The 21,985-nt window shown below is 38.5% G+C and overlaps 1 protein-coding gene across 4 annotated transcripts in view; it reads right to left on the reverse strand.

Moving 5' to 3' along the window:
* Nucleotides 1-21,985, reverse strand: part of ZNF292 (zinc finger protein 292) — a 95,514-nt gene that overhangs the window by 42,804 nt on the left and 30,725 nt on the right. For all 4 annotated transcript variants that reach the window (XM_019967391.2, XM_070796117.1, XM_070796118.1 and 1 more), the window contains one exon: nt 85-239. In XM_019967391.2, coding sequence (XP_019822950.2) covers nt 85-239 — 155 coding nt within the window. The remainder of the gene's footprint in view (nt 1-84; nt 240-21,985) is intronic.

Genomic DNA, 21,985 nt, shown 5'->3' on the forward strand with positions numbered 1-21,985 from the left:
AATTAAACTATCATAAGACCTGAGATGCAGAGTTAAAACAAAAAGCTTAATCTAAGTTTTTTATTTACTCAAAAGTTTACTCACAATGCCAAGCGTTCCAGAACCAAAGCTACATTTTCACATTCAGAGGTAAGATAAGGTCGGGCTTTAACGTAACTTTGGATAGCCACTGTGTATACCTCCAATAAAGGTAAAGGATCTTCTGAAGTTTTCCATTTCTCTGCATATTCAAGGAGTGTCTGTTTGGAAGGAATAATAAAAAGTATTCAATGTAAATCAAAATACAGATTGACAAATCAACTGTTTTTCTTTCCTCCCTAGGAAATTTTGAAAAACAACTTTATTTTATAAAAACAAAAAGCAGTTTATACTGATTAAAATATTAAAAGTAATAAAGCCATAATCCAGCAACTCTTTGTAGGAGAAAATTATAGTGTTAATTCATCCAAAAATAGCATCATTTCATGAAGTCTGGTTTTAAATAGTGTAAGCATTCTCTTCTATCTTTCTGAGTCAAAATGCCATCTTTCACCCCCAAATTTCAGAGATTTAAAAGTTATTTTAAAAAGAAGATGTGTGGGCAAGTTATATTTGAGCAGGTATGCAGTGAAGAATTTCAAATATTTATGTTTTCTATTTTTCATTCAAGGAACATAAAACTCAACATCTAACAATAAATGAATCACATTATGGCCAGAAAAGACATGAAGTATTTTCAGTCATAAAAAATTACTGTTTTATGACAAGTTTTACCATTAAAAAAATGAATCTAAAGATGTTCAACATACATAAAATCATTATTAAAGACTTAAAGAATGATTATAAGTTCAAGAAATTTTTATAATAAAGCGCTTATTTTTTTAAATAAAGAACACTATTCCTTAATGAAGTAAAGAGTTCAAATATTTCACCTCATCAAAATTATTACAAGGAAAATCAAAATGCTGTTTATCCTACAGAAGAAATGGAAGAAACTGGCAGCAGTAATTAGACACACATCTGTTCTACAACTATTAAAATAGTTAACTTACTAAAAACTATCTAAAAGGTTCTACAATTATGCTAAATGAAATAGAACTCTAATTAAATGTTTTTATAATATAGAAGATGGCCACAATTAGTGGCCTTCTCACACTTCAAGGTTTAAGACTCATCAACACATGGCAAATTTAGGTGCTATTTCCTAGAAAAGAGGGCATCTTGAAGGAACACTCCATGAGGTCCTGCTTGTATCCTCTGGCATACAGAGGAAGCTTTTTAAAACTGTGCAAGGAGGAAAGTAGGAAGGACAGAATTATATTTTACTATCAAACACTCAAAAGAAAACACTTCTTACCTTGTCCTCTCTACAACCCTATAACTACTAGAAGTAGTAAGCCATCAGAGAGGAGGAAGAATAGAAAAGGTAATCTGGTGAACTGAAGAGCAACATAGTAACAAGTTACTTTTTCTGAGTATATATATTCCTAAACCCAGACCCTCTCCAAGTTGGACAGAAGTACAAATTACCCGAAGGCCTAGTCCTTGGAACTGGCATGTGAAACAAGAGCAGTCTTGTGGGATTGAGCCCTTTACCTGTGGAGTATGACCTAATTGAATTGAATTGTAGGACATCTATTTGGTGTTAAGAGCGTTTTAGAAGTGGTACTGGAAAAAATACCACGTGTTTATAGAGTTGTCAGTACAAATCTCTCTTAATAGGACTTGGAAAAATCAAAACAAAACCTACCAATTGAATGGAAAAATCTGCATTCTGGAATGGTCTTGTGATTATCCTTCTACTTCTAGGAATAAAACTCAGCAGATGTTCTGTGTCTAAAAAACGTTAAATCTGCAAATGTTGTCATGGTTGGTTTTAGTGTTTTCCTTGGTTATGCAGGAGACATACGAGACTCGGGTTCGATCCCTCGGTCAGAAAGATCCCCTGGAGAAGAGAATGGCTACCCACTCCAGTATTCTTGCCTGGGCAATTTCGTGGACAGAGGAGCCTGCTAGGCTACAGTCTCCAGGGTCACAAAGAGTCAAACACACTGAGTGTTTAACACTTCACTTTGGTTATTTTATGATATGATGATATGATGCAGGATGACTTCACTCACACCTTCAAGTTTTTTGAAATTAACACCAATCATGAACAGTATGAAAAGGCGAAAGGACAGGACACTGAAAAGATGAATTTCCCAGGTCGGTAGGTGCCCAATATGCTACTGGAGATCAGTGGAGAAATTACTCTAGAAAGAACGAAGAGACGGAGCCAAAGCAAAAACAACACCCAGTTGTGGATGTGACTGGTGATGGAAGTACAGTCCGATGCTGTAAAGAGCAATATTGCATAGGAACCTGGAATGGTAGGTCCATGAATCAAGGCAAACTGGAAGTGGTCAAACAGGAGATGGCAAGAGTGAACATCAACATTTTAGGAATTGGCGAACTAAAGTGGACTGGAATGCATGAATTCCAGATGAACTCAGATGACCATTGTATCTACTACTGTGGGCAAGAATCCCTTAGAAGAAATGGAGTAGCGATCACAGTCAACAGAAGAGTCTGAAATGCAGAATGCTCAATATTGCAGTAATTCAAGTCTATGCCCTGACCAGTAATGCTGAAGTTGAACAGTTCTATGAAGACCTATAAGACCTTCTAGAACTAACACCCCCAAAATATGTCCTTTTCATTACAGGGGACTGGAATGCAGAAGTAGAAAGTCAAAATATACCTGGAGTAACAGGCAAATTTGGCTTTGGGAGTACAAAACAAAGCAGGGTAAAGGCTAACAGAGTTGTGCCAAGAGAATGCACGCGTCACAGCAAACACTCTCTTCCAACAACACAAGAGACGACGCTACATGTGGATATCACCAGGTGGTCAATACTGAAATCAGACTGATAATATTCTTTGCAGCCAAAAATGGAAAAGCTCTCTACAGTCAGTAAAAACAAGATGGGGAGCTGACAGTAGCTCAGATCATGAACTCTTTATTGCAAAATTCATACTTAAATTGAAGAAAATAGGGAAAACCACTAAGACCATTCAGATATGATGACCTAAATCAAATCCCTTAGGATTATACAGTGGAAGTAAACAAATAGAGTCTGTGGAAAATTCTTAAAGAAATGGGAATATCAGCCCACCTGACCTGCCTCTTGAGAAACCTGTATGCAGATCAGGAAGCAACAGTTAGAACTGGACATGGAACAACAGACTGGTTCCAAACAGGAAAAGGAGTACGTCAAGGCTGTACATTGTCACCCTGCTTATTTAACTTCTATGCAGAGTACATCATGAGAAATGCTGGGCTGGAAGAAGCGCAAGCTGGAATCAAGATCGCTGGGAGAATTATCAATAACCTCAGATATGCAAATGACACCACCCTTATGGCAGAAAGTGAAGAACTAAAGAGCCTCTTGATGAAAGTGAAAAAGGAGAGTGAAAAAGTTGGCTTAAAACTCAACATTCAGAAAACTAAGATCATGGCATCTGGTCCCATCACTTCATGGCAAACAGATGGGGAAACAATGGAAACAGTGACAAGACTTTATTTTTTGAGGCTCCAAAATCACTGCAGATGGTGACTGCAGCCATGAAATTAAAGGATGCTTGCTCCTTGGAAGAAAAGTTATGCCCAACCTAGACAGTATATTAAAAAGCAGAGACATCACTTTGCCAACAAAGGTCCATCTAGTCAAAGCTATGGTTTTTCCGGTAGTCATGTATGGATGTGAGAGTTGGACTATAGAGAAAGCTGAGTGCTGAAGAATTGACGCTTTTGAACTGTGGTGTTGGAGAAGACTCTTGAGAGTCCCTTGGACTGCAAGGAGATCCAACCAGTCCATCCTAAAGGAAATCAAAGACTGAGGCTGAAACTCCAATACTTTGGCCACCTGATGTGAAGAACTGACTCATTGGAAAAGACCCTGACGCTGGAAAAGATTGAAGGCGGGAGAAGAAGGGGGATGACAAAGGATGAGATGACTGGATGGCATCACTGACTCAATGGACATGAGTTTGAGTAAACTCTGGGAGTTGGTGATGGACAGGGAGGCTGGGAATGCTGCAGTCCATGGGCTTGCAAAGAGTCGGACACGACTGAGCGGCTGAACTGAACTGATGCGTATAATTCTTACTTCACCTAGCACCTGTCTCTCTACTGAAGATCATTAAATATTATTTTCCTTTTTCTGGAAAAAGAAGTGTAGATGTCTAGGGAATTTCATGCCTGGCAAATGTTAATATGGGTTTGATCAAACACTTAGGTCTCCCCTATTAGTTCTCTTGCAGTAATGAATCAATCTTGTAATAGTTTTAACTTTTCCTGGAAAAGAAAATAATGTACTGAGTTCCCAAAAGTTTTGAAGTTGTAAGTTTCTTCCCTTTCTTGTCTCCCAATCAATCCCCTTCCAAAAAAACCCTTAAAAAAACTATATATATCTACATGTGTGTATATATATCTACATTTTGCCCAGGCTCTACATTTCTTGATATATCTGGCTCTGCACAGGATATTTAATGCATTACCTTTTTTCCTTTACATAAGTGAGTTCTACTGTCCTGAGGTAAAAAATTTCTTAACTTTAGTTATAACCAAAGATGAGTTATTTTAGGTATAACAGGGTCTGAACTGATGAGAAAAATAACTGACAAATCACAGAATGTTAGAACCATAAAGCACCTTAAAAATTACATATTTTCACTTCATTTATAGATGAAGAAAGAGAGAGAAAGAGTCTCGTGAAAAGCAGAGCTCTTAGGTGGCTGCTTAGTGGTCTGGGACTAAGTGTATTAATAACTGGGGAAAGGGTAGAAGAAAAGGATCACAGCAGATGATGAGATGGTATGAAAAAGAAAACTAATGACATGCTCATACTGATGACTTACAGGGGAATAAGTTTCAAAGTTGGTTTAAAAAACAAATATCTATTTTTACAAAGCTATGAGGTGATATTCAAGCTGGTTAGTGTACTGATAGTAGAGCTTCCCTTGTTTCCCGAGACACTAAAATTAGTAGAACCACTGTGGAACTGGAAGCATTCCCAACATGACTGGCTAATAAATTACGCTTTCTTCAAATAAAAAGGTTATTTATATCTACTGCCTTAATATATACAAAACCTTCCGTTTCAGGCAGGAATTCCAGAATAATAATCTTTACGCATAATCAGAATAGATCTTAAAGATCACTTAATTTTGTTTTATGAAGTTGAGTGACCTGCAATTCGAATATTAACTGAATCAGTAATTAGCAAAGCCAGGTAGCCTCACTCTCTATGAAACATTCTGTCCACTCACATACTGTTTGTGGCAATGTCAAAGAACTGTAAACCTGTAGATTACTTTATTATTTCAATTATTCCTCCTAACTTTATGAGGTTATGGACTATTTATCCAATTTGCCAGCCATATTCAGGTGAAAGTAAGAAAATCCAACTGAAGGCAGCAGAATCAGTAAGAAAAGTTTCACACATAATAGAAGAAGGACAGGTTGCGGGACTGGCTAGTTTAGCAGCTCAACAATTTCTCCAAGGACCCATCTCTGCCTTCACTCTGCCATCCTCAGGTGGTACTCCCACCCAATCCCCAGGTCTCAGCAATAGCCAGAAGATGAGACCACCACTTCATGTGCATCTTTTTAAGGAACAGAGAAACCTTTTCCAGAAACCACAAGCTCAATTCTATCAGTAAATTTTTCCTCAGGTCTCAATGACCAGAATTTCATCACATGCCTATGCCAAAAATCACAGAGCCATTGAGAGAAAATGGATACATGTATATGTACGATTGAGTCCCTTTGCTGTCCACCTGAAGCTATCACAACATGGTTAATCTGCTTTACTCCAATACAAAATAAAAAGTTAAAAAAAAAAATCACACAGTATAAAGGAACTCCATAGTTGACTTTTAAACCAATCAAATGGCACTCTCCAAGATTCCTATTTTAAAATAAAAACGTGTGAGCAAAATCAGGGTTCTATTAGAAGTGGGGACAGCCTAAGCTTCACACTTGGTTGTCCCTCCAATGATCTTGTGTTCAAGAATGAGTAAGTCTGTGTGCCTGTGTGTGGTGCTTTTATATTTATATATACATACAGAAATGAACAAAGATAAAAGTCATCGGGAACTGGTTTGGAGAGGCATATGGGAGGAAATAGTACAGAAGAGATAGGAAAAGAAATCTGTAAGTCTTCCTACAAGGCATAGACTGCTTCCATTAATGAGTAAACTATAAGTTTAGTAAGCAAATTTAAACCTGTGGTCTATGAAGAATGGCTTCCTTGGTAGCTCAGAGTCCACCTGAAATGTGGGATACCTGGGTTTAATCCCTGGGTTGGGAAGATCCCCTGGAGGAGGGCATGGCGATCTACTCCAGTATTCTTCCCTAGAGAATCCCCATGGTCAGAGGAGCCTGGGTGGCTACAGTCCATAGGGTTGCAAAGAGTCAGACACAACTGAGCAGCTAAGCACAGCACAGCTTGAAGAATGACTGGTGGAACTAAGGCTCAGATGCTTAATGTGGGAAATAAACAACATTTACTGAATATTTACTATATACCAGACACGTAATACGTACCACCAATTAGATAAATTACAGTCATATGCTGGTATTAAAATGGACAAAGGTATAAAATAAATAAGTCATAAGATCACAGAACTAGACACAGAGAGGAGATTCAAACCTTAGTATAGTCTGACTTCAGAGCCCAAATTCTCAAATACTAAGCTCTACATTTCTAGAAAAATAAAGTGCCGATTCACAGCCAAAGTAACAAATCTGAAGACTTATCGCACAAAACCAGAGTTTTAGTCTTATTCTTTGTGGTCTCACAGGATAAACCAAGACCACCAGGTTAAAGTTTTAAGATAAATCTCTGCTTTCTATCAGACTGACCATGCAACAGAGTTAACCAAAAATTGAGCAGGTTGGCCTCCTGGGACAGGAGGATCTATCACTGAAGTTACCAAAGCAGCAACAAAATGGCTCTGAGTTTAGAATGCAATAAATAAAGGAATCATACTTAGGGAGACACATTCCATCATGCCAAAAGAGACTATACTAGTGGGGGTGGGAGGGAGTCCCTAAATTGGTGATTCACAGAGGTTTTGACTGATGGGCATATTGTTTACAAATTAGTTTAGTTTCTAACATTTAGAAATCGTAAGTTTACAGAGAATTTGGATTTCTAACTTTTTTTAATTTGGAAAATTTGGAATCCTTGGGTTCATAGTCCAGCCCTGCAACAAGTGGTTGAAGCTGAGGCACTAGTTCTCTGGTTGCTGGAATCCTCACCTAGCGTCTCCCTCTTGAAGGGACCTATTGGATTCCCACAAGTTAACTATTGTCATCACCCCAATTCTATAGTGTGTATTAGGCAGCAAGCCTGGGATCTGAGAAAGAAATACAAGCAAAAGAAAGGTTAAAGGGTCATATTCCAGCAGGATCTCTAAAACAGTGTTTCTCAACCTCTTTTTCACTCTCATCTGCTCCTATGGAGACTTAACTTTTTTCCCTAACTCGCCCCCACCCCCAATGAAACTGTAAGACCACAAATGTACTATATAACTGTTTATGGACCACAAACTATTATAATATCTAAAATTCTTTTTACTCCCTGAGAACCAATTTTGTTCCCTAGGGAACAAAAATAGACATTTAATATTCTGGCCAAGGTGATTTATTATTATCTAAATCAGAAGAGACTGGAATATCTATAGGGATAACGACAGTATAGATTGTAACTTCCAGAAGCTTCATTTAGTTCCTCTCATGATTATTAGGAGAAAAAAACAAAAGACGAACAAATCCACAGGAGTGTTCAATCTAATAAGCATGAGGATTAAATTACACTATTGTGCTAGGTAAAGATAAGACTGGAGTGTTGGATATGTCTATATTGTTAAAAACATGGTCCAATTTCAGTTTACATCTATGATTCTCTAGAGCACATGTTTTCAAAATTTTGACCTCATAACCCTTTACTTTCTTAAAAATTACTGAGAAATCCAAAGTGTTTATGAAGGCTGAAACTACTGCTTTTCACCACGTGAGAATTACAAATGAAAACTGAGATGTTTAATTATATACTTACAAATGGATTTTAAATAACAAGAAACTCATCCTGTATTACTATCAACACGGTATTTTTAATGAAAAATTTTTTTCAAAAAATTAGAAGAGTGGCCTTTTTTACATTTTTCAAATCTCTTCAATGTTTGACTTAATAGAAAAGAGAATTCTCGTATCTATCTCTGCATTTAATCTGCTGCAATATCACATATCATGTAACCTCCAGAAAACTCCACTGGACAGAAGTGAAAGAAATAACAGGGTTTTCAATTTTTTGTACCCACTGAGCATGAGTGTGGGTGATACTCTTTCAGAATTTCAAACTTGCTAAATGTTACTTTAAGGTTTTGTGTGAAAACGGTGGATCTAGACACATAGAATTTGTACTTTGCTCCCTTCAAACCTCAATAAACCAAGAGTGATTTAAGTGACATAAACTTACAAGGACTAAGAAAACAGAAGTAGGGGAAAGATAAACAAAATTTTAAACACTGGAAAGCATATGTAAGATTAGCACTCTGAGAAAAATGACTCCTAAGTAGGGTTTAGGTAAAGACCTAATTCTTCGCAATCACCAAAGGGCTCAAGAACCAGAGCATTTGGTGCCTCTGGCAATGAGGCAAAGGTGAGACCGAGAATGACAGGACTGTGTAGGCAGGTGGCCCCTCTGATTTCTGCATCCCTCTCTGTAGTTAGGTGACCCAAGCTGGGCACCACCACAATCCCCAGTAGTTTATTCTGGGGAGAAGTAGAGGGGAAAAAAGATATCTGCATGAGATGAGGGGAGCATTCAGTTCAGTTCAATAGCTCAGTCCTTCAGTTGTGTCCGACTCTTTGCAACCCCATGGACTGCAGCACGCCAGGCCTCCCTGTCCATCACCAACTCCCTGACCTTGCTCAAACTCATGTCCATCGAACTGGTGATGCCATCCAACCATCTCATCCTCTGTCATCCTCTTCTATCCCACCTTCAATCTTTACAAGAATCAGCGTCTTTTCAAATGAGTTAGTTCTTCGCATGAGGTGGCCAAAGTTATTTGGAGTTTCAGTTTCAGCATCAGTCCTTCCAATGAATATTCAGGACTGATTTCCTTTAGGATGGACTGGTTGGATCTCCTTGCAGTCCAAGGGACTCTCAAGAGTCTTCTCCAACACCACAGTTCAAAAGCATCGATTCTTCAGCACTCAGCTTTCTCTATAGTCCAACTCACATCCATACATGACTACCGGAAAAACCACAGCTTTGACTAGATGGACCTTTGTTGGCAAAGTGATGTCTCTGCTTTTTAATATACTGTCTAGGTTGGGCATAACTTTTCTTCCAAGGAGCAAGCATCCTTTAATTTCATGGCTGCGGTCACCATCTGCAGTGATTTTAGAGCCTCAAAAAATAGTCTGTCACTGTTTCCCCATCTATGTGCCATGAAGTGATGGGACCAGATGCCATAGTTTTTGTTTTCTGAATGTTGAGTTTTAAGCCAACTTTTTCACTCTCCTTTTTCACTTTCATCAAGAGGCTCTTTAGTTCTTCTTCACTTTCAAGGGTGGTGTCATTTGCATATCTGAGGTTATTGATATTTCTCCCGGCAATCTTGATTTCAGCTTGTGCTTCTTCCAGCCCAGCATTTCTCATGATGTACTCTGCATAGAAGTTAAATAAGCAGGGTGACAATATACAGCCTTGACGCACTCCTTTTCCTATTTGGAACCAGTCTGTTGTTCCATGTCCAGTTCTAACTGTTGCTTCCCGACCTGCATACAGGTTTCTCAAGAGGCAGATCAGGTGGTCTGGTATCCCCATTTCTTTCAGAATTTTCCACAGTTTATTGTGATCCACACAGTCAAAGGCTTTGGCATAGTCAATAAAGCAGAAATAGATGTTTTTCTGCAACTCTTTTGCCTTTTCAATAATCTAATGGATGCTGGCAATTTGATCTCTGGTTCCTTTGCTTTTTCTAAATCCAGCTTGAAGATGTGGAAGTTCACGGTTCACGTACTGTTGAAGCCTGGCTTGGAGAATTTTGAGCACTACTTTACTAGCGTGTGAGATGAGTGCAATTGTGTGGTAGTTTAAGCATTCTTTGGCATTGCTATTCTTTGGAATCGGAATGAAAACTGACCTTTTCCAGTCCTGTGGCCCCTGCTGAGTTTTCCAAATATGGACTATAGAGACAACTTCCCTTCTTGAGTTCCTTTCTCCTCAAAATTGCCAAAATCTCCTTAGCTGAGTCATTCTCAGGAAATTCAAGAGAAAAGACCCAAAGATTCTGAAACAAAGTCTTCCACCATTAAAAGACAACAGCTGAATCCCCTTATGGTGAAAGTCACAACAAATCCCACTCATGAGCTTGGAGTTCTCAGTCGGTTTATTGGTAGTATATCTTTAAATGGGGCTTCCCAGGTGACTCAGTGGAAAGAATCCACCTGCCAATGCAGTTTTCTCTGGTCAGGAAGATTCCTGGCGAAGGATATGGCAACCCACTCCAGTATTCCAGCCTAGAAAATCCCACGGACAGAGGAGCCTAGTGGGCTACAGTCCATGGTGTTGCAGAGTTGAACATGACTGAGCACTCATGCACACACACACCCCTTTAAAGAATGGTAACCAAGGAGCACTCAAGAGGTTAAAACATATTAGTTTAAAAGGAAACTTGGAGTATACAAGAAGACAAAATTTCAAGAAACTATCATTACTATTTAGGGGTCAGAGAATGTATTAGACCTATGAATAAAAATACCGTATCATAAAGGAATATTTATAGAAAAAAGATTTAAATTAAAAATGTAATAGCAGAAATGAAAACCTCAATCAAAGAGTTGGAAGGTAAATTCAGGAAATTTACCCCCAAATTAAAAGGCATAATAAAGAAAAGAGATCTGGAGAAGAGCGCTAGAGATCTCAAAATCAACAACAGGAATTCCAGAAATTAGAACAGAAAAACGGAGGGGAAGAAATCAAAGAACTAATTCGAGTTAATTTCCTAGAATCTAAGGACACAAATTCTAAGAACTGAAAGACCCACTGAGTGTGCAGCACAATCACTTAAATTAGACCTGTATCAAAGCACTACTTCATAAAATCCTGGCACTCAAGGACAGAGAAGATCAAAACAAGCTTCAGACAAGACTGGGGCAGAACAGAATTCTCAATATCAACACTGGAGCCAAAGGAAAATGAGGTACTCCATTAAAAACTGAAGGGGAATCATTTCTGCCCAACTACCACAGGTATTAAGACAGAAAAGTCATTTTCAGACATGCAAGCTCTCAAAAAGTTCAACTTGTCGGCATATTTTTTTTCACAATGCTACTGAAGAGAGAATTTCATCAAAATGAGGGGAGATAAACCAAGGAAGGAATGAAAATGATATCTAGGAAAAAGGGAAACAGGAGAGAGGTAAAGGAGAAACATCCCAAGAAGACAATGGGCCTGAAAAACAACTATCACATATCAGATGACTCTAGGACCAATTTCCTCAAGATGAACTTAACAGACTACCTAACGTGCCTGAATAAGCTGAGAGGAGATTTATACAACTGAGGGAGAGTCTGGATTGCATCAGTGAGATAAACATAGAATATTCAGCTAAGAAAATAAGGTAATTTAAATATATTAACCTTTACTCAGCAATTAGAGAATGCACATCTTTAAAAATGCAAAGCATTTACAAAAACTGACTCCACACTATGCCACAGTCACAAAAATAACTAAGAATATTATACATTTCACATTCTTTGAACACAAGGCAATAGTTAGAAAATATTAACAAGATACACCTACAAAGAAAACTACAAATTTGAAAATTTTTAAGAGCATTTCTTTTTTTAAAAGAATTTTTATTTTATATTGGAGTACAGGTGAGTAACAAAGCTGTGTTAGGTTTCAGGTGTACAGTGAAGTGATTCAGTTATACATGTTATCTACTCTTTTTTCAAATTCTTTTCCCATTTAGGTTATTACAGAATATTGAGAAGAGTTCTTTGTGCTAGGTCCTTGTTGGTTATCTATTTTAAATATAGGAGTGTGTACATGTTAACACCGAATTCCAAATCTATCCCTCCCTCGTGTGTATTTCTAAATCATGGGTTGAAGAAATCATAATAGAAATCAGAGAATACTCAGATTTAAATTATAGCCAAAATATTTAAAAATCTGCAGGATGCAGCTAAAGCAATCTTAAGAGGGAAATTTATAGATGCGTATGTTTGTACTTTAAGTTATGCTACAGCTTAAAAAAAAACATGCAAATTTGTTCCAACACAGTATGAGCAAAACATTAATCTTCTATTTGCCTATGTGTAACTTTTTTAGTGAGAAACATTAGGTGAAACTAGAAAACTACACCCGGCTGAACTAAGCTGTGTAGGAAAACAGAAAATGCATACAACTCAAATATGTACCAGCTATGTCAGTTCACCAGGTGTGTGATGAGCCATATCTATCCACACATGGTTTCAACTTTCCGTCCAATTTCAGAGAATTCTCTTCCCACTACCTCACCAACAAACTGCAACTCTTCTGACACCACTCCTACAAAGTATAGGTCTTTTTCAAGGTAAAGCACCACGTTTATCTTAGTTATGTACGTCTTAACCACTAGATATAAAATTGTACTGCAGTTCTTACAAGACTCCATGGGTGACACTGATGAAGTTTTGAGTGTTGTACCTTTAACCCCATTTCCCCCATAAGCCTTGTGATTTTTGTTGTGCAATTTTGCACAGCAAAGTGATTGGCAGTAATACTTACGTTGCGATAAAGCTAAACTGGCTGCAATAGAAAAAGACCAAATGAAAAGTCAGAGAATATTGAGACAGAGAAATCTGAAGACATATTGTAATCAGACAATATTATTATTATTGTGTCAGTATTAAATTTCCTGAGTGTGATGACTGCATTTTTTGGACTTAAGAGAGAAACACAAGGGAGCAATGTCATGATGCCTAACTCTAAAGAATTCAAGGGAAAAAAAGAGAATTAAAGCATGAGACAAGATACATATAGCAAAATGCTAACACTGGGCATTCAGTGTACTATCCTTGTACTTCTTCTATAATAAAAAGCTTGGAAAAGCAAAATACTGGGGATGGCAAGTGGCAGACTGAATTCCTCACTCTTTGTATCCACACTTTTTCACATGACTTTGGAATACTTCTCTCAGAATGGCAGAGAATATTTTCCTACCTCACGTGACTTGTTTTAACAGTGTGTGGCAGAAGTGATAGTAGGTTATCTCTGAGTTTAAGAATCTTCCTCCTTTGTATGCTTCTACCATCAAAAGGAGGTGTGTCCAAATTAGCCTGCTGTTCCAGGAAGATGAGAACATGTCATCCCTGTTGCTCCAGGGAGCAACCACCCTCTATCTCTTGAGACCACCCTCTATCAGTTGACATCCAGTCAACCTTAAACCTGTGTATGACGACTTCAGCCAAGGCCAGCATATTGCCTTGCCAACCCTGTCCTGACTTCAGATAAATGAGCAATATATACTATCAGATGTCACTAGGGTTTTGTGGTTATTACACAGAATTTTGTCAAAACAACTAAGTAGTTAATTAGACAAAGAGAAAAATACAAAGAAAGCATAAAAATTTAAAAGTAATAAAAAATAAGAGCAGACGTATAAGAAATAGAAAATAAAAATGCAACAGACAGGATCAACAAAACCAAACACTGGTCATCTGAAAAGACTTAAAAAAAAAAAAAAAATCCTCAGGCAAAAGTAATCAAGAAAAAAGAGAAGGTACAAATAGACTTAGGAATGAGAAAGGGACCAAAACTACAAAATACAAATTTTTTTTTTAATCTTAATACACTGTTATTCCTTATTTGAAACAGCTTTAAAAATCTTTTTAACTATTTGTTTTTTAATGAAACAGCTTAAAGATATGAATGAAATGGGAAGTGTTTGAGAAAAAGTTACTAAAACTATCTCAATAATAAAGTTTCTTTACTCTCTAAAGAAACTGAATCCATTTTTTAAAAAAGAATCAAGTTGGTTTTCTATAGGAAAATCCAGGAAGTGATCCTTTAGGAAACAGACTGTCTATTAAAGAAACCTTTGGAAGAAAGGAAGGGATAAAGGGAGGGAATAAAAGTTCCCCCAAAAGGCTACAAACCGAATAAACATAATATGAGAAAGGAAAATCACAGACCAATCTCACTTAGTAAACAGATTTTAAAATCCCAAATATTACCCAACCAAATCCTGCAATAAACTCTCAAAATTAAAAAAACAAACAAACAAACTGAAACAATCACAAAGTTATAGAAAACTGAAAACACAGTACAAAGAAAGTTTTTTTCCAGAACTATTTGGGAGTAAGTTGCCAACCTGGTGCTCCATGGCTTTCAAGTATTTAATGTGTATTTCCTACATGATCAGAGTAAGACCATGAGAATCAGGAATAAATAGTACACTACTACCATTTAACTCTCAGACACCACTCAAGTCTGCCAATTATTCCAATGTCATCTTGGATGGGAAAGGATATAGTTCAGAACCATGTTCTGCATTTAGTTGGCATGGTCCCTTCAATCTCTAAGTCCTAAGTGGAACCTTAAAGACTCATTTAGGACTCTTACACTATCAAAGATTAGATGCCAGTTATTCTTGTAGAAAAGCTGTCAAATTGGATTCGGTGTTTTCTCATAATTTTACCCATGAATTTTGGCAGAAATATCACAGAAGCATGATGATTTCTGCCCACTGGATCCTATCAAGCAACACATGATTTCAATTTGTCCCATTATGGATGATGTTTATGTTGGTCACTTGATTAAGTTAGGGCCTGCCCTCATCAATCACAGAAGGCAATGGCAACCCAATTCAGTACTCCTGCCTGGAAAATCCCATGGATGGAGGAGCCTGGTAGGCTGCCAAACCAATTTTGAAAGAGCCAGGTGGGATTATATCCCCTAATCAGATAGAAAGACATCTTAAAGAGATGGAAATTGAGACTGCATGATATCTGTACAGGTACAGATGACAAAGGAGAACTAGAGGGCTTTAACAGAGTTAAGTGTATATGGAAATTTGGGTATATAACAGATGTGCCATTAGTTTTATCAGTGAGAAATATACAGAGCGTTCCATAGATAATGCTGAAACAACCATCTCCTCAGGAGAAAAAAATTACAATTCCCAGTATATAACAGAATTATATTCCAAATGGATTAAATATCAAAAAATCTAAATGTGAAAAGCAATACTTTAAGAATACAGGAGAAGATCTCAAGATCTTGAGAGTATTTCAAAGGACAATGAAGGATTTCTTACACAAGACACAAAACACACAACCATAAAGGAAGATGCTGACAGCTATAGTTCCACTAGAACTTAGTATTTGGTCACCAAAACCCCACATAAAATGAAATGCTACAACTGGCAAGAAGTATTTGAAACCCATATTCCCAGGAATACATATTAACACATCCATAATAAAAAGTTCCTCTGAATAGAACTGGTAAAGGAAGTTATTCCCAACTACCAAACTAGTCAGAAGTCTAACTTCAAAAAATCGACTGACACTTATCTGCATCCTTGGCAACTCCCGAGTCTTCCTCAGCATCTCAGGCTAGAGTTTGTCCCTTAATGCTGGTGCTATTTTTGTATCATCTTTCTCCTAAACAGTGAGAACTGAATCAGTCACTCTTCAGTTCAGTTCAGTCGCTCAGTCGTGTCTGACTCTTTGCAACCCCATGAATTGCAGCATGCCAGGCCTCCCTGTCCATCACCAACTCCCGGAGTTCACTCACGTCCATCGAGTCGGTGATGCCATCCAGCCATCTCATCCTCTGTCGTCCCCTTCTCCTCCTGCCCCCAATCCCTCCCAGCATCAGAATCTTTTCCAATGAGTCAACTCTTTGCATGAGGTGGCCAAAGTATTGGAGTTCCATCTTTAGCATCATTCCTTCCAAAGAACACCCAGGGCTGATCTCCTTTAGAATAGACTGGTTGGATCTCTTTGCAGTCCAAGGGACTCTCAAGAGTCTTCTCCAACACCACAGTTCAAAAGCATCAATTCTTCGGTGCTCAGCTTTCTTCACAGTCCAACTCTCTCATCCATACATTACCCCAGGAAAAACCATAGCCTTGACTAGACGAACCTTTGTTGGCAAAGTAATGTCTCTGCTTTTCAATATGCCATCTAGGTTGGTCATAACTTTTCAAAATTCCAAGGAGTAAGCGTCTTTTAACTTCATGGCTTCAGTCACCATCTGCAGTGATTTTGGAGCCCAAAAAAATAAAGTCTGACACTGTTTCCACTGTTTCCCCATCTATTTCCCATGAAGTGATGGGACCAGATGCCATGATCTTCGTTTTCTGAATATTGAGTTTTAAGCCAATTTTTTCACTCTCCTCTTTCACTTTCATCAAGAGGCTTTTTAGTTCCTCTTCACTTTCTGCCATAAGGGTGATGTCATCTGCATATCTGAGGTTAAGTCACTCTTACTTGTGATGAAATTCCAAATTATTTCATAATCTTACTTCCATATTATTCTGGTGCAGACACTTGTTTCCCAATACCACAGTCTACTGTCCTTGACCAATGGCCCACTCTTGTAGCTATTTTAGTAGCACTTCTGCATTTTCAAAGAAAATCAGTTATGAACTTGACATAATTCACACGCCCATACGCTCATTCTAGGATGTGAAGTGACCATTCAGAACCTGAGTGTCTGACAGCTTTAAATCCTAAATAATTTCTAATATGGATGCTATAAACACTCACTTTCCAGAATTTCCAAGAATCCAAGGCCTAATTCCTTGCAGCATTTTGGTGGCATGAACATCACAACCCCAAAATTTCCTATTCCCTTCCTTGCCATGGTATGGCCCATTAATTCCTCTAGTTCTAATAGTACTGGCTTGGCCAAAAAGTTTGGTTTTACCATACCATCTTATGGAAAACTCAAATGAACTTTTTAGCCAACCCAATATATCTTCCCAATCCTAAAGAAAGGCAATGTCAGAGAATGTTCAAACTACCATACAAATGCACTCACTTCACATGCTGGCAAGATAATGCTCAAAATCCTTCAAGCAAGGCTTTAGAAATATGTGAACAGATAACTTCCAGATGTACAAGCTGGGTTTTGAAGAGGCAGTGATCAAATTGCCAACATTTGCCAGAACACAGAAAAAGCAAGAGAATTCTAGAAAAACATCTGCTCCTGCTTCACTGACTACACTAAATTGACTGTGTGGATCACACAAACTGTGGAAAATCAAAGAGATGGGAATACCAGACCACCTTACCTGTCTCCTGAGAAACCAGCACGCAGGTCAAGAATCAACAGTTAGAACCAGACATGGAACAAATCACTGCTTCAAAAGTGGGAAAGGAGTATGACAAGCCTGTATATTGTCACTCTGCTTATTTAACTTACATGCAGAGTACATCATACAAAATGCCAGGCTGGATGAATTACATGCTGGAATTAAGATTGCCGGGAGAAATACAACCTCAGATACGCAGGTTTAGATTTTTGGGCTCCAAAATCACTGCAGATGGTGACTGCAGCCACAAAATTAAAAGATGCTCCTTGGAAGAAAAGCTATGACCAACCTAGACAGCATTATCAAAATGCAGAGACATCACTTTGCCAACAGAGATCCATCCAGTCAAAGCTATGGTTTCTCCAGTAGTCATGTATGGATGTGAGAGTTGGATCATAAAGAAAGCTGAGCACCAAAAAATTGATGCTTTTGAATTGTGGTGTTGGGGAAGACTCTTCAGAGTCCCTTGGACTGCAAGGAGATCAAACCAGTCCATCCTGAAGGATTCCAAGGACTTTCACTGCAAGGACTGATGCTGAAGCTGAAACTCCAAATACTTTGGCCACCTGATGGGAAGAGCCAACTCACTGGAAAAGATCCTGATGCTCAGAAAGACTGAAAGCAGAAGGAGAAGGGGATGACATAGGACGAGATGGTTGGATGGCATTACTGACTCAACCAATATGAGTTTGAGCAAGCTCTGGGAAATGGTGAATGACAGGGAAGCCTGGCATGCTTCAGTCCATGGGGTCACAGGGTTGCACACGACTGAGGGACTGAACAACCAGAGACACACAGATGATACCACTCTAATGACAAAAAGCAAAGAGGAACGAAAGAGCCTCTTGATGAAGGTCAAAGAGGAGCATGTAAAAGCTGAATTGAAACGCAACATCCAAAAACCAAAGACCACAGCATCTGGTCCCATCACTTCATGGCAAACAGAAGAGGAAAAAGTGGAAGCAATGACAGACTTTATTTTCTTGGGCTCCAAAATCACTGTGGACAGTGAGAGCAGCCATGAAATTAAAAGACACGTGGCTCCTTGGAAGGAAAGCTATGACAAACCTAGACAGCAGATCAAAAAGCAGAGACATCACTTTGCCAATAAAGATCCATACAGTGAAAGCTATGGTTTTTCCAGTAGTCATGCATGGATGTGAGAGATGGACCATAATGAAGGTTGATAAGAATTGATGCTTTTGAATCATGGGGCTGGAGAAGACTCTTGAGAGTCCCTTGGACTGCAAGAGGTCAAACCAGTCAATCCTAAAGGAAATCAATCCTGAATATTCATTGAAAGGAATGATGCCAAAGCTGAAGCTCCAATACTTCAGCCACCTGATGTGAAGAGGTGACTCACTGGAAAAGACCCTGATGCTGGGAATGACTGAAGGCAAAAGAAGGGGCTGGCAGACGATGAGATGATTAGATAGCATCACCAACTCAATGGACATGAATTGGAGCAAACTCGGAGATGGCAGAGGACAGAGAAGCCTGCCTTGCTACAGTTCACGGGGTTGCAGAGTTGGACACAAGACTTAGCAAATGAACAAATAACATAAGCAAGGTTTACAAAAGCAGTCAAATGAGTTCCTTGGTGTAGAAGGTCTCAATTTTAGACTAATATATACATGTTTGACACTAACCTGTTCACAGTGCCCATGAAAGTGGCCCAGACATGTTCGACTCTTTGCAACCCCATGGACTATATAGTCCTTGGAATTCTCCAGGCCAGAATACTGGAGTGGGTAGCCTTTCCCTTCTCCAGGGGATCTTCCCAAACCAGGGATTGAACCCAGGTCTCCCGCACTGCAGGTGGACTCTTTACCAGCTCAACCAAAATGCCCATTATTGACTCTTTAATTTCCTAAGAAACTTGATGTAACAGAGATTAAAAAGTAACAATGTCTAGAACATAACCTAGAAAGAAAGTGTTTTTAGATTCTATCCAATTAACTCTTACAACACTGTATAACTCTTTCTGCATACAGGAACTTTACCCTAAAAATGACAACTGCGACTGCAGTTTCGTCTCCACAGAATTTCGCATTTTTAGAATTATATTCTAAGAACACAAAATACATCTGGTTAGTGCTGTTATGGAGAAGGCAATGGCACCCCACTCCAGTACTCTTGCCTGGAAAATCCCATGGATGGAGGAGCCTGGTAGGCTGCAGTCCATGGGGTCACCAAGAGTCGGACACGGCTGAGCGACTTCATTCTCACTTTTCACTTTCATGCGTTCGAGAGGGAAATGGCACCCCACTGCAGTGTTCTTGCCTGGAGAACCCCAGGGATGGGGGAGCCTGGTGGGCTGCTGTCTATGGGGCTGCACAGAGTTGGACACAACTGAAGCGACTTAGCAGCAGCAGCAGCAGTGCTGTTATAGAAGAGGTCCTAGAAAGCTCCCTTGCCTCTTCTATTATGTGGGACAAAGTGAAAAGGTGTTGTCTATGAACTAGAAAGTGGGCTGTCACCAGACCAGATTCTGTTCATGCCTTGATATTGGACTCCCCAATCCCCAGACCTGTGAGAAATGAACTTCTATTGCTTTTAAGCCATCCAAATTTATGTTAATTAGGTTATAGCATCTCAAATGAACTAATACACCTACTTCAGAACATGAAATATTACAGCAGAAAGCCCACCTTAAAAAGTGATCAATTCTTCAAAACTAAACCTCTATCTTAAACCACTCATAAAAATTAACTCAAAATAGACTGCAGAGGTAAAAGTAAGGAAGATTGGAGACTGTAGATCTTCTAGAATAAAACATAGGAAAAAACCTCCTTTGCTGTACAGAAGCCTTTTAGTTCGATGTGGTCCTCCTTATCTACTTTTGCTAATCATCAGGGAAATGCAAATCAAAACCATGACAAGGTATCAACTCAGATCTCTTAGGGTATCTGTCATCAAAAAGAACAAATTAGTCCTGGAGAAGATGTGGAGGAAAGGGAACCCTTGTGAACATTGGTGGGAGTGTAAAGTGTACAACCATTATGGAAAACAGTATGGAGGATCCTCAAAAAATTAAAAATGGAACTACTGTATGATCCAGCAATTCTACTTCTTGAATATATACCCAAAGAAACTAAATTAGTATTTTGAAAAGATATGTGGAACCCCATGTTCATGTGGCATTTTCACAACTGCCAAAATATGGAAACAGCTGAGTCTACTGACAAACAATGAAAATGTTATATATACACAAATTCAGTCACAAAAAAAGAAAAAAAAACCTGTTATTTGCTACATCTTGGATGAACCTAGAGGACGTTATGCTAAGTGAAATAAGCCAGACAGAAAACGAGATACTATATGATCTCACTCATACACAGAATTAAAAAAAAAAAAATTAAGTCAAAATCATAGAAGCAAAGAGTAGAATGGTGACTGCCAGAGATTGGGGTGTGGGAGGAATGTAGAAATGCTGGCCCAAGGGTACAAACATTCAGTTATAAGGTAAATAGGCTTTAGGAATCTAATGTACAGTACAGTGACCAGAATTAATTTCAAATTTGCTATGACAGTAAATCCCAGTGTTCTCACCACACACACACATACATACACATACATAAATATGATAACTATGTGAGGTGATGGTTAGGCTAATTTGATTGTAATAATCTCATAATGTGTATGTATATCAAATCATCATCATGCACACCCTAAATAAATACAATTTTATTTATTAATTGCACCTCAAGAGACCTGGAAAAAATTGAAAGCATTTATTAAAAAAAAGAAAATGAAAAGACAAGGCTTAGGCTGGGAGAAAATTTTTGCAAATAATGTACCTGATACAGGACTTGTATCCAGAATACATAAAGAACTATTACAACTCTATAATAAAAAGAAAAATGACCACCCCCTCCTAAAATAAATGGGCAAAAGTTTTACATGGACAGTCCACCAAAGATTAACAAATGACTTAAGAAGCACATGAAATGATGTTTAATATCATTAGTCACTGCTGCTGCTGCTGAGTCGTTTCAGTCACGTCCGACTCTGTGCGACCCCATAGACGGCAGTCTACGAGGCTCCGCCGTCCCTGGGATTCTCCAGGCAAGAACACTGGAGTGGGTTGCCATTTCCTTCTCCAGGAGATCTTCCTGACCCAGGGATTGAACCAGGGTCTCCCGCATTGTAGACAGATGCTTTGCTGTCTGAGCCTCCAGGGAAGCCACAAATCCACTAGAATAGCTGTAATTAAAGACAGACAATACCTAGTTTTGGTGAGAATCTAGAGATACTAGAACCCTCATGCCGTGCTGGGAAGAATATAAAATGGTACATACAACCACTTGTGACAAATAATCTGGCAGTTTCACAAAACTGTAAAAATAAATTCACTATCTAAACCAGCAATTCTACTAGCAAAGCACCCCAACAAATATAAACACATTGATAAAAAGAAATGTATATGAATGTTCATAGCAACACTAACTGGCAACAAGTCAAATGTCCATTAGATGGAGTAGATGGGCAAACAGACTGTATTATATCCATAGAGTTGAATATTATCCAATGAAAAAAAATAAAAAGAAATGAAATACTTCACAGCTTTTATCCCACTTACTAAGAATATTCATATATCCTGCTATGTGCCTATGGGCAACCCAAAGCCCCTCTTTGG

This window comes from Bos indicus, chromosome 9, assembly GCF_029378745.1.
Source record: "Bos indicus isolate NIAB-ARS_2022 breed Sahiwal x Tharparkar chromosome 9, NIAB-ARS_B.indTharparkar_mat_pri_1.0, whole genome shotgun sequence".
Taxonomy (NCBI): Eukaryota; Metazoa; Chordata; class Mammalia; order Artiodactyla; family Bovidae; genus Bos; species Bos indicus.